General features: G+C 35.6%; 1 protein-coding gene across 1 annotated transcript; it reads left to right on the forward strand.

The window, feature by feature from the left end:
• The first annotated feature begins 283 nt into the window (after positions 1 to 283).
• LOC146132092 (uncharacterized) lies at positions 284 to 7,772 on the forward strand. The gene is made up of 5 exons (XM_083397205.1): positions 284 to 421; positions 1,724 to 1,859; positions 5,005 to 5,181; positions 6,108 to 6,243; positions 7,047 to 7,772. Exons 1-5 carry the CDS (start codon positions 284 to 286, stop codon positions 7,312 to 7,314), a joined length of 855 nt encoding a protein of 284 aa, XP_083253331.1. The 3' UTR covers positions 7,315 to 7,772.
• Positions 7,773 to 13,657: the final 5,885 nt, after the last annotated feature.

A 13,657-nucleotide genomic window follows, 5' to 3' on the forward strand; every position in this document is an offset into this window, starting at 1 on the left:
AAAAATACTACAAAATCGAAGACACATACATGTACAGCATGTGTGATCGAGCCCTTGTAAAGTGGTTTCTTGGTCAAGGATTCCTACAAAAATGCTGGAAAATTCAATTCAGCCTCTTAGAACGTGCGACATTTTTTGTAAACTCCGGAGAAACATTCTTTTTGTAACTAGTATTAATGTGGCTGTACGTAAAAAAAATCGGCTACGAGCGACAATTCTAATTAAAATAACTAATACTAATCTTTATATTCCAGTAGCTCAAACTGAATCAATCAATCCCACTATGGAAGCTCGAACCCCATCCACTAACATGAATAACGGCGGCGTTCATAGACGAAAAATGCTGAAACGGTTTGCATTAATTTTCATCGTCTTCGTGGCCTTGGGCATCGCAATTCTCTCCTTGGTCATAACGAACGGGGTAGGTAGCACTTTATTTACTTTTGTATTATTTGTTGAAGAATTAACAAAAAGATAAAATTTCCTTTCGACTAGCGTGATTTAGAAAAACTTTTATAAACCGTCAAAAACAGTTCTGATCACCCTTTTTTAGATTCATTTGAATTAAAATATACTGACAATTAAGCCCGTTTATATGCACCTTTCGCGGGCAGATTGGATTAAGGTTCAATCCGGATTGAAAAGTAATCCGTCCTAGCGTCGTAATTACATGGTGCGAAATTCAAGCCAGCTTGAGTGTATAAACTGCATTAATATGCATTCCGGCCCGCCGATGTAATTCATTCGGCCAGCCGCCTAAACACGAGTCGATTTCACAAACTTTTCTATTTCACAAACGACTATTTCAACTACCTAATTGCGAAAAGTTTTCGCGCTTTGCGCGAATGTTTATTATACGTCCGGTTTGTTTACGCTTATGCTGCCTTTTCAACTAGACCAGCGATTTTTACCGTTGCGCCGTGGAAGAGTGGCAAGTGCGTCGCGCAATAACAGAAACGTATTAAAAAATATTGGACATATAATTTTTTTATTTTTATTTTCGGCTTTGTAATAAAAACTTGCAAGAAATTAAAAGAAATACCGGTGTATCCCCCCCAAAAAAATCGCGAAAATTTGTTTAATGACATAAAATTTAAGTTTGCCAAAGATATAGTTCGACAAGCTCTCAGGACCACATTTGGCAGGTGGGCCTTTCCAAGCTGAGTCAATTTAAAATTTTTGTGCCACAGAAACTTTTAAAATAAAGTGCAATGAATGTACACTGTACAGCTATCACGCGGCCCACAACTACATTATAACACTAAGCTACTCAAAAGTAACTCGCGACCCACTAAAAATGACACAGCGGCCCAGAGTTTGCCGGCCACTGGTTTAAACGAAAGAAAGAAGAGAATTTTTGATTTGCAAAAAATTTTACGTAGAGCACATTTTTTGATAAATAACTCGACGAGAACAAAGAACACAAAATAATGCACCTGTAAATCGAGGAAATAGTTTTTCTGATTTTAAAGCATTATCAAATAGAACAATAAATTATGGTAATCAGGTGGCACTATAAAGACAATATAAACATTTGACTTTGACTTGTTGACTTGCCGTTATAGAGTGCCAACTGATTACCATATAAACAATTAGGCAATTACAATCATTTACAAACTTAAAATATTACTGCGGTAAGGGGTAAGTTATCTATTTGCAAATAGTTTTTCGGGCGATGCGTATCCACAAAAATATTAAAAAAGGATAATTTTCTTTATAATAGAAGAACGGAACGGGCATCGCAAACAACAGCAACACAAATGACAACATCAACGACGACAGCAACAACAACAGCAACAAAAAAGACGACAGCAACAGCATTAGCAACAACACTAGCCACGACGACAACAAAACGAAATGTAATCTAATTAACAAGATGGTGCTTTGACTGTGCGTCGCGATGCCCTGGTGTGCCGTTTAAAATTAACAGGGCGTCGCTCAATGCAGACTTGGACAACTAGAGATAATTCTAGTTTTCTAATTCAATGAATTAAAGCAAACTGCGGCTAATTCTAATTCTAATCTAATTAGTGAATTGCTTGTGTGCTCTAATTCTAGCTCTAATCTAATTCGGATTTCACCAAAAATGCTACTTTGTCCAACGGCACTCTTGGTCTCTCAGTCAAAACAATGAATTTAAATTCAAACTGTTTGGTTGGAACGTAATTTTCACAGTCTGAAAAGCAAATGTTATGCTAAAAAAAATCAAAATTAGCACAAATATATTGACCTTTCACATTCTTAGTAGAATACTTCTCGATTTAAATGAAATTGACTGTAAATAATCAAATGTAATTCTAGTTCAAATTCTAGTTTAAATTCGATTTTTTTAAAAATTCGGTAATTCTAATTCTAATCTAACTCGAGAAAACTTAAAATTATCTAATTCTAATTCTAATCTAATTTAGAAAAACTGAAATGCTCTAATTTTAATTCTAATCTAATTTTAAAAAGCTAAAAAAAATCTAGTTGTCCAAGTCTGGCTCAATGATTCCGTTTCATATTTAAACTCAATAAGAGATGTCCGACACTTGATATTTTATTGCTATACCGCTGCCCGACATTTTGGGCAAGAAGCATTGCGATCCGATCTAACCAAATGACGTCAGTACTTATGTCCTAATAAGCAAAATCGGTCACGCTGATAGTACAATTGTAATGATTTTTAAGGTATTAGGCCGAAATTTGCTTTTGAAAACCTATATATATTACAACTGAACCAAACTACAAAGAAATGAACGACTTTTGAGCAATGGTGCTGTCGTCATTGCTTTGCTGCACTTAACACACCAAGTGCTTTTAATGCAGACAAACGTTTTCACCAAAGGAATTAAAACGACTTGACGATGCAACTCTTGACTTGCTACAATCACCAACATTGCGAAAACATGTTTTTAGGCATTGAACTTCAAAGCATAGAAAACTTGTTTTTCAGCACTAGTTTACCTTTTCGGTTGAAAGCCACTTAAGCCACATTTTGTCTTAGTTAAGAACTAAAAATAAGCTTTACCACAACCTTATTTAGATCTGATGAAGCAGGGTTGCGCTAAAGCTTGTCAACTTTACAATACAATTTGTTGGTGGCCGTATTTGTGTTTAGTTCCTCAAAAAAAAAAAGAGTTTAGTTCGATTAAAACAATTTAGAAAATCAGAAAAAAATATATTTGCTAAATATCCATATTTTGGTTTCAACTGTTTAATATGTTCTTAAAAATTTGCCTAACAAGGTATAAAAACTCTACGCTGGATCACTGTTAAGCACAAAATAATGTGATATGTGTCGGGCCAGTACTGATAGTACCACTTGAAATAAGGTATCGGATCCGATCCGATATTATCGGACATTTCTAAACTCAATTGTGGTAATAAACTGCTTACATTTAATATTATCCCATGACATATGATTCAGACACCTTGTAACAATAGAACTACACCATAGAAGTTCGATAACCACTGCGATATAAAAAACAAATAAGTAAAAAAGCTGTGTTACCATCAAACTTAAGGGTTTAGCTATGTAAGTTCTACAAACTTACTTAACCTGTATAGGCTATATATTTTGTTTTGTTCGATGTTTATTTTTAATAAGTCCAAAAGCTGTTTGGTGTCAAACATAATGTATTTAAAGCAGGGAGTCGAACTGGAACCGAACCGGTTTTGGGTCAATTTTTTCCGAATCATAACCGAACCTGAACCGGTTTTGAACGATTTTAAGGAGCGGAAGCGGAACTGAACCGAATAATTTGAAAGAACATGAACCTTAACCTAACCCGAACCTGTTAATAAAAGCGGTTCACTGCAGCATGACGTCACAACTTGTATTTTAAAGACTCAAGTTATGCCATGTATAAAATTTTATAAACTAATTTGAATATTGATTAAAAAACGTTGATTTTTTAGATATTTCAATATTGAGTTGCTGTTTTTTTAATAGGTCACGTAACTTTGATTGAATGATTTATATTCAAAGATTATTCTCTACATTTGTTGACCAACATTTTTAGATTTAACGCAACTTATATTATATCCGAACCGGAACTTGAAATAACGGTGGTCGAACCGGAGCTGAACCGGAACTTTAAAATTGCTCCGAACCGAAACCGGAACTGAACCGGATTCCGAAAAAATCCTTGAACCTGAACCGAACCTGAACCGGAAAAGTCAAACGGTTCGACTCCCTGATTTAAAGGCCCAGATCCAAACTACATGAATGTCCGATACTTGACATTTTACTCCGATACTTATATACCCGATGTTTTGAACAAAAAGTATCGCGAACCTATACCAAAGACCTCATTGCGTTGCAAAACAGATAAATTAAAACGTTCAGGGGTATTTTTTTAAGGTTATTATAGTTAGCAATTTGTTTTAGCGTTAAAAGGCTTAGTAACCTGTATAGTTGTTAGCCTAAGAGATTTTGTAAAAAAGCGTTCAGGCTTTCAAGGTATAAAATCGCTGCGTTAAATCGTAAATCATGGTTGGAACTCCCTTAATATCAGACGAGTACTAATTCCACCACTTGGCATTGGGTATCTGTCCTGATCCCACATAATTGGACATCCCTAATCCCAACTTTATACTTATTCATTTCCAGCAGTGCTTTTTAACATTAAAAGAACCGTTCGCAATTTGTTATTTTGGAAAACTTCCATCCGCACGAAACAAGTAGAGTAAGTTTCCAACCTGCAGTTTTCCGTATTTGTGAAACAACAAAAAAAGGGTTGGTGCATCAAAACCGTAAGCCTTAACCGATGTAAAATAGATAGCTGCACCGAGCCAACAAGAGACTATATTGCTGTATCTGTAATGCCTAAGTGGGTGCACCAGCTTATTGGATTATTACTGTATTACACATTTACAAAAATACTAATATGCACCACTTTCATCCGCACATTTATCGGCACGACTTTTGTCATCCGCATTACAATATTTTTCATTCCCACAAGTGCGTACCATGCGACGGGTTAAAAAGCACTGATTTACAGTAATTACGTTTTATTTCAGTTTGCAGCCAACCGAATGACGTCATCATCAACGGCAAATATATACGTCACAAGTCGGAGTACCAGGTGGGCGAAAAGGTGAACGTGACCTGTGACAAAGGATACTGTGGAGACGCACAACTTACCTGCAATAAGACTGGACATTGGGAAGGAAAAACACCAAACTGCACAAAGCTGTGTAAGCGTTAGCTACAGTGGCGAAAGTTAATCTCATAGTTTTAAGATCAACGAAATCATAAAGCCTAAAACGCACTAAAATACGCGACAGAATAAGCTGTTAATCGTGTGAATACGACTTAAACCTGTCGGAACACGGAATAAGCCCTAAATTCATCAGAATAAGACCAAAATGGTCAGAATCACAAAAGGTACAAAAAGGTATGGAACGATCAGGGGCCATGAATCTGGCATCGACCGTTTAGGTGTCCACGCTTGGGCGTCCTAGTTTAAAAGCCGTAAGGGCGCCGCTTTTTTGTCACCAGAATTTTTTACCCTGTTTTCGGTTGTTTGTGGGTAATGGGTGGGGTTAAAAATGATTTAAGGTTGAAATCATTAGGGGAATTACTGATGTACTTAGGGGTGTTGGGGTTAAGTAAAATGTTGCACATGCCTGATTCGGGCGATTTAGGTGTTATTCCGCCGGGTTTAGGATTTATTTCAAATTACACGTTATTACGACTATTAGGCATTAGTCTGATTTTGGTCTTATTCCGAACTGCGTTTTATTCCTACGTTTATGTTCTTATTTCGATCTTATGGCTTGAGTCCCCGGAATTAGGAAGAAACGAATACTGAGCGAAAATTTGGGGTTCGACGCACGCTTGGAGAATAACATAGGGGTTCGACAGGTTTGTCAAAATAAATTATTCTACTTTTTCCCCTGGATAGCTTTCACTTTTTAATAAACTTTATAGGAAAGTCAAGTGCTATGGTGCTACTGTGTAGTGTGTAATGTTTATCCCACTTGTTTAACCAAACTAAATCACAGTAAACAAAATGTGGCCGCCAATTTTTGTTTTGCCACAATACAGCCAAACAAGCGGTAATAAGCAAAGTCATAGAAACTAATGCGCAGCAGTTTTTAATCTTTGAACTTCGCTTCAGATCCAGAGTGCTTGAAAAACTTGAAGATCTATCACGTGAGCGCATTTCGAAGGTCGTGGAACGAATCGCGGAAATATCGTCAAGAGAGGGGAGGCGATCTTGCCACGTCATCATTAAGAGATCCGACAATTCGCAAGTACAGGTTGTCTGTGTCGTTAACAAGTCATTTTGAAACGACTCAAGTCCCAGTTAATCTATGTTTAAAATAACTGAAGCCAAGTCAAGGCTTTTTAAATAAATAACAAGTCAAGTACCAGTCAAGCCATAATTGGAACAAGTCAATTTCAACTAAAGTTCTTGTTATATGAGCAATTGATTATGGGCAACGCCTAAACTAAGATTAACAAACACGCAAAACATAGCAAGCAACTTTTTTGTGTGCAAAAATTGAGATAAATAACCCAATTTTATATTAAAAAAAGATGCTTAATGAAAACACTACATTTCAAGCAAAGTCAGTTGCCTAAAAAACTTAAGTTATCTAAAATACTTAAGTCAAGTCAAGTCATTTTGCCCAAACGACTTAAGCCAAGTCACGTCATTTAAATACCGTGGTTCAAGTGCAATTAAGTCAATCATTGACAAAAAGTCATTACACTGTCAATTATATGAGTTTCATCCGCTGTTATTGAACAACATCTGGCTACAATAGGCCGTTGTACGCAGAGTCTAACATTTGGTGGAATCTCGGTTGATTGCCATATCTGCCTTATTCAAAACTGAAAAATAAAAAAGTACGAAGTAAAAGCGTAAGCGCACGTTATAAAACTGTTTGACCGGCTTCCGTTGAGATTTATATTCTATACACTTGTGCTCGTTCGAAAAAGATAACTTGACCAAGTAGCAAAAGGCCGAACGGGTTTAAGATGGTAGATAGACGAAATTCAAGTAATCGTAAAGAGAAACAAAGGAGCTATCATCAGTTTATCCTTGTTTCAGGTTCGTACTTGATAACTTTATCGAGCCACTCGGCGCGCATAACTACTGGATCGGCTTAAGCGACACAAGACAAGAAGGAAGTTGGATTTGGATCGACGACATTCCATCTTCTCCGATTAATTCCGCATTCGTACGAGGAGAGCCGAACAACCATTTAAACTCCGATTGCGCAGTTATGCATTCAGCGTATAGCTTCAATTTGTTGGATTTCAAATGCACCGAATTGATGCGACCCTTTTGTCAGATAAAGTGTGTGTGCAATCAATGAACGACCATAGGGATTTCCGATATTTAATTTAGTCGCTACCAAAAAATTATGCGAAAAGTACGACCATCCGATCCGACACTTTTATCAATCACGGATGAGATCGAACAGTCAAAATTGATAAAACGTTCAGCGGTTATGTTATTTTACCTTATACAGCTAAGCATTGCTTCCACGTTAAGCAGGAAGTTACCTTCACAAGGTAATAATTTTAGAAAAAATGTTCTTTAGAAGGTTCAAACTCTATATTGGATCGCAAACCATGGCTAAATTACCTATATTTGTTATCGTGTACCTAGGGCCTATAAGCCATCAACAGTGTTGGACGAGTATCAAAATTAACAGTTGGTATTCAGTATAGGAGTCGATAGAATAATCTCGGACATCTCTATTTAAAGTCCATGTATGTTGCACTGAATATGTGAATAATAGAAATCACCTTGACCCTTACAAGATTCATTCGAACTAAGATATACTGACGATGCCTTGATTGGCGAAATATGTATATATATATATTTATATATATCTTTTAAGATCTGTTTATTGTGTCGGACCTGAATTGCTAGCTTTGCTAGAGTATTTTGCTGTTAAAGCCCCATGTATATCAGTTTCTTAGAAAACGATCTGTATTTTTATTTAATAATTTGCATCCGTTGCCAGACGAGACAAAATATGTATTGTTAAAAAAAAACATTTTACTTATTTTAAAAAGAAACCTACAATCTTCCAAGACTCATTGGAGATGTCGTAATACCTTTTTTTAAATATATATAGGCCTTACAAAAAGATTTTTGGATGGCCCTCAGTTGAATAAAACTTCTATGCAAGACGTGTAAAGCTGATTTTCAAAACACGTTTTCTGTCAAAACTTGCTGTCTTATTTATATTATTTCCGTTTTGGTATTTAGGGATTTTAATTTTTTAACGACGATATTGCATAAGGTAATTGTTTCTAAACAGTGTAACCAATTGTTACGTTGTGGTTTCACGTATGCCCGTAATTTATTTCTCTTTTATGGAACGCCTAAACAACTTCCAACCGCCAAATTTAGGATTTTTAAACGGACATAGTGTGTATGTTACTCGATTAGGCATTACAACATTTTTTTTGTAAACCTATTGTAACCGTTATCCGATTCTACTTTGCCTTCTACTTCTGTATGGCGTTACGTTTGTTTTTTATTCCATGTTTTTGACGTGAGGTTCGGTATGATTAGTAAATAACTGTCACGATTAAAAATCTTATTTGATCGAAGTGTCTAAAAAACAAGGCAGAACTAAAACGCCCGGTTGCAGCTGGAAACAACCTCATATATGATTTTTTATCAAATAGAAAACGATTTAGATATTATCGGTTACGGAACTTAAAAACGATATAGAAAGATCCCGATTTTAGCAGTGAGTATATTCATTATTCAGGCATGATGTCACAGAAATTCCTTATAGAGGAGGGTTTTAAACTGAGGTCCATGGACCCTTTGGGGTTCCGTAAACTATAGTTTAAGGGGATCGATAAACGTGTAATTTAAATATTAGCGTATATTTAAAAAGTAATAAATTTATTAAAGAAAACAGTTGCATTTAAAATAAGACGTTTTTACACTGAATGTATTAAGCATCTATGGCACTTTCATATTTTGTGACCGAAATCAGCAGATATTTAAAGTCTATTTGTATTGTGACGTCAATTTATGACGTCAATTTTTGAAAAACAAAACATGGAATTTAAGGAAGGTTTTTGTTGCCAGCAAGGACGCATCCATGATGACACGAGGTCATAGCTATAATATGTGAATGCAAAATTAACTGCGTAAGCCTACAAGTAAAACTTTACGCACTTGGCGCAAATCTGTGTTATCTTTTTTTTTTCTAAAAAATTTTTTTTTGGTAAATTAAAAAAAAACTTTGTCTTTCGCTGTATGTTTGATTGGGCGATATTTTATAGTCATAAAACCACTACTGCGTACGTCTACTAGTGTATTTAATATGCCATCTGTCAACAGTCTTACTTCTTCTCTTTAGAACGTTCTCAAAAAGAACACATAGACTTACACATTTCGTCAAGCATTTATTGATATTATGGAGCTTGTGATGTAGTTAATTAAACAGTGCTGACAATGCCCAGAGTAGTAGAGGTACAGGTTTAGTCTGACGTCTGTGCTGAATCAAGATCACTTTTTTCGTTGCTATATCTATCACAATTCGTCGACCAAACTGCTCTATGGCAAGGGTTCTAATACTTTTTTAACGCGGAACCCTAAAGTGAAATTGTTTATATGGATCAGGGTTGGTATACGATTTTGCAGAGATAACGTCATAACACAGGTATACCTAAATGACCTGCTGTTTTGCGTAGAACTGATGAAAAATGTACATACTTTTAAGTAAACCGAGTTCAATTTGGCTTTTACTAACCCCTAACTATTCCACGCAAACAAAGGCCTATACTAAAAAAAAACTACGTGCCCATATGTGTTGTATTCTATTTTCAAGGGTATCGCGAATGCATGTCGACAACTTTATCCAGCCGCCTGCCAATCCTCACTATACTGGATCTGCTTAAGAAACATAACGCTAGCAATTCGCGCTTCCGCAGTTAATATGGCGCTTTCTTATTACCAAGTCGTATTTATATGTTTCGCAAACAATAGCGACTTCGTGCCCGTTTTGTAAACCGAATATAAGATCCCGAAAAAACAAACAAAATTTTCACTATGTCAAATATGAACTAAATTCACCTCAATAACTGACGGTCGATTCATGGCTCTTTTTAAAGAGTAAACTCGTAGGTATCACACTGTATGACTCACTTTTTGCAAGAAATTGCTTAAGGCCGAATATGACTGAATAGTAATATTCATATTAATATTAGTATCAAATCTCATAAACCTGTATGAATATGAATATTTTAATTTCTCAAAAATCTAATTAAGTTAGTTTGCTTTAAGTAAAGTGTAAAAAATTCTGATCGATATATTTTTCACTTTCGGAGATATTACACGCTAAAATTTCGCCGACCATCGAACGCTGAAAAATGTCGCGACAATACACTTAGCTTATTTATGTTTGGTTGTTTGTCTATTTGCTAGGCAAAGGTTTTGGTCATTTGTTGACTTACTACCATATTCACTTTTTTATTTGACACATGGAACCCTTCAGGAACTTTCAGTAAGGTTAAAAATAAAGTAAATTGTAGATTTAAGTCAAGCTACAAACGCAAAAGCGTATACTGTAGCATTCAGCTCATTACCTAACAGTCATGCAGGTTCAGTGCAGCATTATTCGAGTCATATCACCTTACTTAATTGCTGCATCCTGTTTGTGCCTTTAACTTCATTGAAAGCAAAGCGTAGTTCCGAACGTAGCACATGCGCCATGCCTATGGATAATGGATACCATGATCTGATGATACTGTATTTAAGTTTTACCAGTGCTCATCGCATTACCAAAGGCCATTTGCATTAATTGAGTCTAGAACAGAAGTGGGCAAATATTTTTGACAGCGAGCCGCACAAGAAACTTGAAATTTCTTGGCCGGCCGTGTTAAATAAGGGTTCTCGAAAACACATAATACAACGTACGTGTGTTTCATTTGAAAAGAATCTTTAAATAACCTTGTTTTGACAAGCTGGGAAATGTAGTTATAGGTGAGGATTTCCTACAAGGGTAATGTATTTAATAAAATAATATGAATTCAAGAAAAAACGTTAAGGCTCATTTTTGGTAAAACACTTTAAAGAAAATGAGCCGCTGGCCGGCCTTTATTGCTAAGCGAGGCGTAGTTTGTCCAGGGTCTAGTCTAGAACGTCCTACTGATGTTGTATATAAAAGCGATCCAAAGTTAATCCCAATATATTTCCCAACATAATTTCTTTCAGGCTTGACTTTTGTATCGGTAAAAGGTATAATTTGATGACACCCTATTATAACGTAATTTCTTGACGCCATGTTTGAAAAATGTCGCAAACAAATGCTCGCAAACAAAAATGGCTCCTACGCCTTGTTTGATTTTCTTACTGTGAACCGTTTATCGTATTGCCATCATAGCTGCAATTTTAGTTTTGCTTTTAACTTGTATTTCATTGTTTCTTGAATTGGTAAAAGGCCCACGGCAGAATGAAAGGACTACAACAATGATGGGTCAATAACTTATATCTCATATAGTATGTATTGCATGATTGATTGTACGCGTTGCTAAACCTGCGCCTATGTACACATATTCAAACAACAATGTTGTGTGAATCAATGTTCTCTTATAGGTCAAACTTTAAAATTTTTTTTTTCAGGTCAAAATATATATATAATTAATCGTCCTACTTATAGTTATATAGTAGATTGGCATCGCACCTACCAATGTTATTATAGTAGATTGGCATCGCACCTACCAATGTTTCTGTAAAAACTCCAAACTGTTGTACATAACTAGAAAAAGCTTGAATTGTAAATTAATTTGGACTTTTCATGTTTTGTCGAAAGTAAATTAATTTGGACTTTTCATGTCTTCTTGTCGAAGCAACCGTCGTGAAATGGCTTCTCGACAGGCGTCCAAGTATTTTTTACCGTGTTAATGAATAACAAATTTCGTGGAACTATAATTTTAACTTTTCCTAAAATAAACGCAATTTAAATTTCCTAAAATTAGCGTCCCTAATCTGCAGCGCAATTAAACGTAAAACGAGATGAATTGCAGCTGCTGATGATAAAATTAAATTGATCGTTAAGAACTAATCTAACAATCGAATATATAACCATGCTTTCAACGCTATAGCAAATGACGACCGAATAACCCGGAAACATTGCCTTTGCATGTATGTTTCAAATTTAGCAATGGAACTTGTAAAAATATAGCCGTGACATCATTTGGCACCGTATCGGAGTGCGTTTTTTTTGCCCAAAAAATTTGGTATATTTATCGAAAGAAAAGGCAACATATCGAACATCTTGATATTTTTTCACTCTGTTGTGTCTAAGACGTTACAACGTGGTGTGTCGGATATAAAAATTGTTTTTTGGTTTGCCAAATAAATTGCTTTGGTATAGGAGTTATCGAAAAGGACAAAATATGAACGAAAAAAAAATATGAACGAGCCAGTTGGAATGAGTTAATCATTGTCGTATAGTATTAAGAAATATACCTTGCAGCAAAGCAAACACTCAAAGCGCACTATGGTTAATATTTAGGTAATCGCCGAGCATGTAAGTTCGCGGTTAACACATAACCGGACAGATATTTTACTAGAATTTCATCCTTGTGCTGGTTTAGTTGCGAACGCTCGCGTATTTCAACACCCTTTTTTTCGCAGCCCTGTAACGAACAACTTGGAAGTTTAAAAGCTGCCTTGCTACCCTTGAACACTTTAGTCATAAAAACATGGCTTGTGTAACTTTTCGAGAACCTTCAATATAGTGAGTTTGAAACACAAGCAAAGGTTGTTGAACATTGCGAAATGACTTTGGCAAACTTCTTGAATATTGCGAAATGACTTTAGCAAACGACTGATTTTAGGTTTGGTTTGTTTAAAGATTAATTACCGGTCGTTGTCAATTTGTAGGCGAGTTTTTGTGAGCTGTTTTGAACCGTTAACGTATACGTATTTGTGTATAGACTGTAGATTGAGCAAAATATCGCCAAGGAAATGCAACGGACAGCGTAAACATACAAACATACAAAAACACAAATCGTGACATACGACATTGACATTTTAATCAAATCAACAATACTTATTGTTTTGTTCGGCATTCTTTGACCAGTTCTAATAAATACATCGTATTGAAAATTTAAAAGGTAGGAATATATAAAGCCCACCGACTAGAAGTTGGGACTGTAATACGTGGCTCGTGACATCAAAAACAGGGAGTTCATTTATTAGCTAAAAAACTTAAGGAAACTTAAACCTAGAATGCTGTCAGCAAAATAATATACCCTTAGTAAAGGCAATCAGGGTTATGCTAAAAAGGCAAAATATCAAAACAATTCTTTTAGACAGACTTACCACACTTTTAATCTGCGGCCCTTTATTGTTAAAACAGTTCGCGACCTTTTGTTTAACAGTAGTCTACTAAACAAAACAAAAATCATCTGCATATCGAAGTTAAGAAAAATAATACCGGTAGGCTACATTTATTTTACATAGAGAAATCAGGTGGCACTGTATAAAGACAAATTCAAAGTATAACCTGATAAAGCACGGTTGTGCGAAAGCTTGTCGAGAATCAAATACAATTTGTCTTTATACAGTGCCACCTGATTTCTCTATTTAGAATTAGGACAAATACGGCCATATACAAAGATTTATTTTACAGTAACACTTTGTGTACAAGCCGTCTCGCAACCCCAAAACCTTAT

The sequence above is a fragment of the Ascidiella aspersa genome, chromosome 9, assembly GCF_963924565.1.
Source record: "Ascidiella aspersa chromosome 9, kaAscAspe10.2, whole genome shotgun sequence".
In the NCBI taxonomy this organism is placed as follows: Eukaryota; Metazoa; Chordata; class Ascidiacea; order Phlebobranchia; family Ascidiidae; genus Ascidiella; species Ascidiella aspersa.

Coding starts and splice junctions, on each gene's coding strand:
- LOC146132092 (XM_083397205.1), top strand. CDS start 284: ATGGAAGCTCGAACCCCATCCACTAACATGAATAACGGCGGCGTTCAT. Junction 422..1,723: donor CCTTGGTCATAACGAACGGG/GTAGGTAGCACT, acceptor TCTTTATAATAG/AAGAACGGAACGGGCATCGC. Junction 5,182..6,107: donor ACCAAACTGCACAAAGCTGT/GTAAGCGTTAGC, acceptor ACTTCGCTTCAG/ATCCAGAGTGCTTGAAAAAC.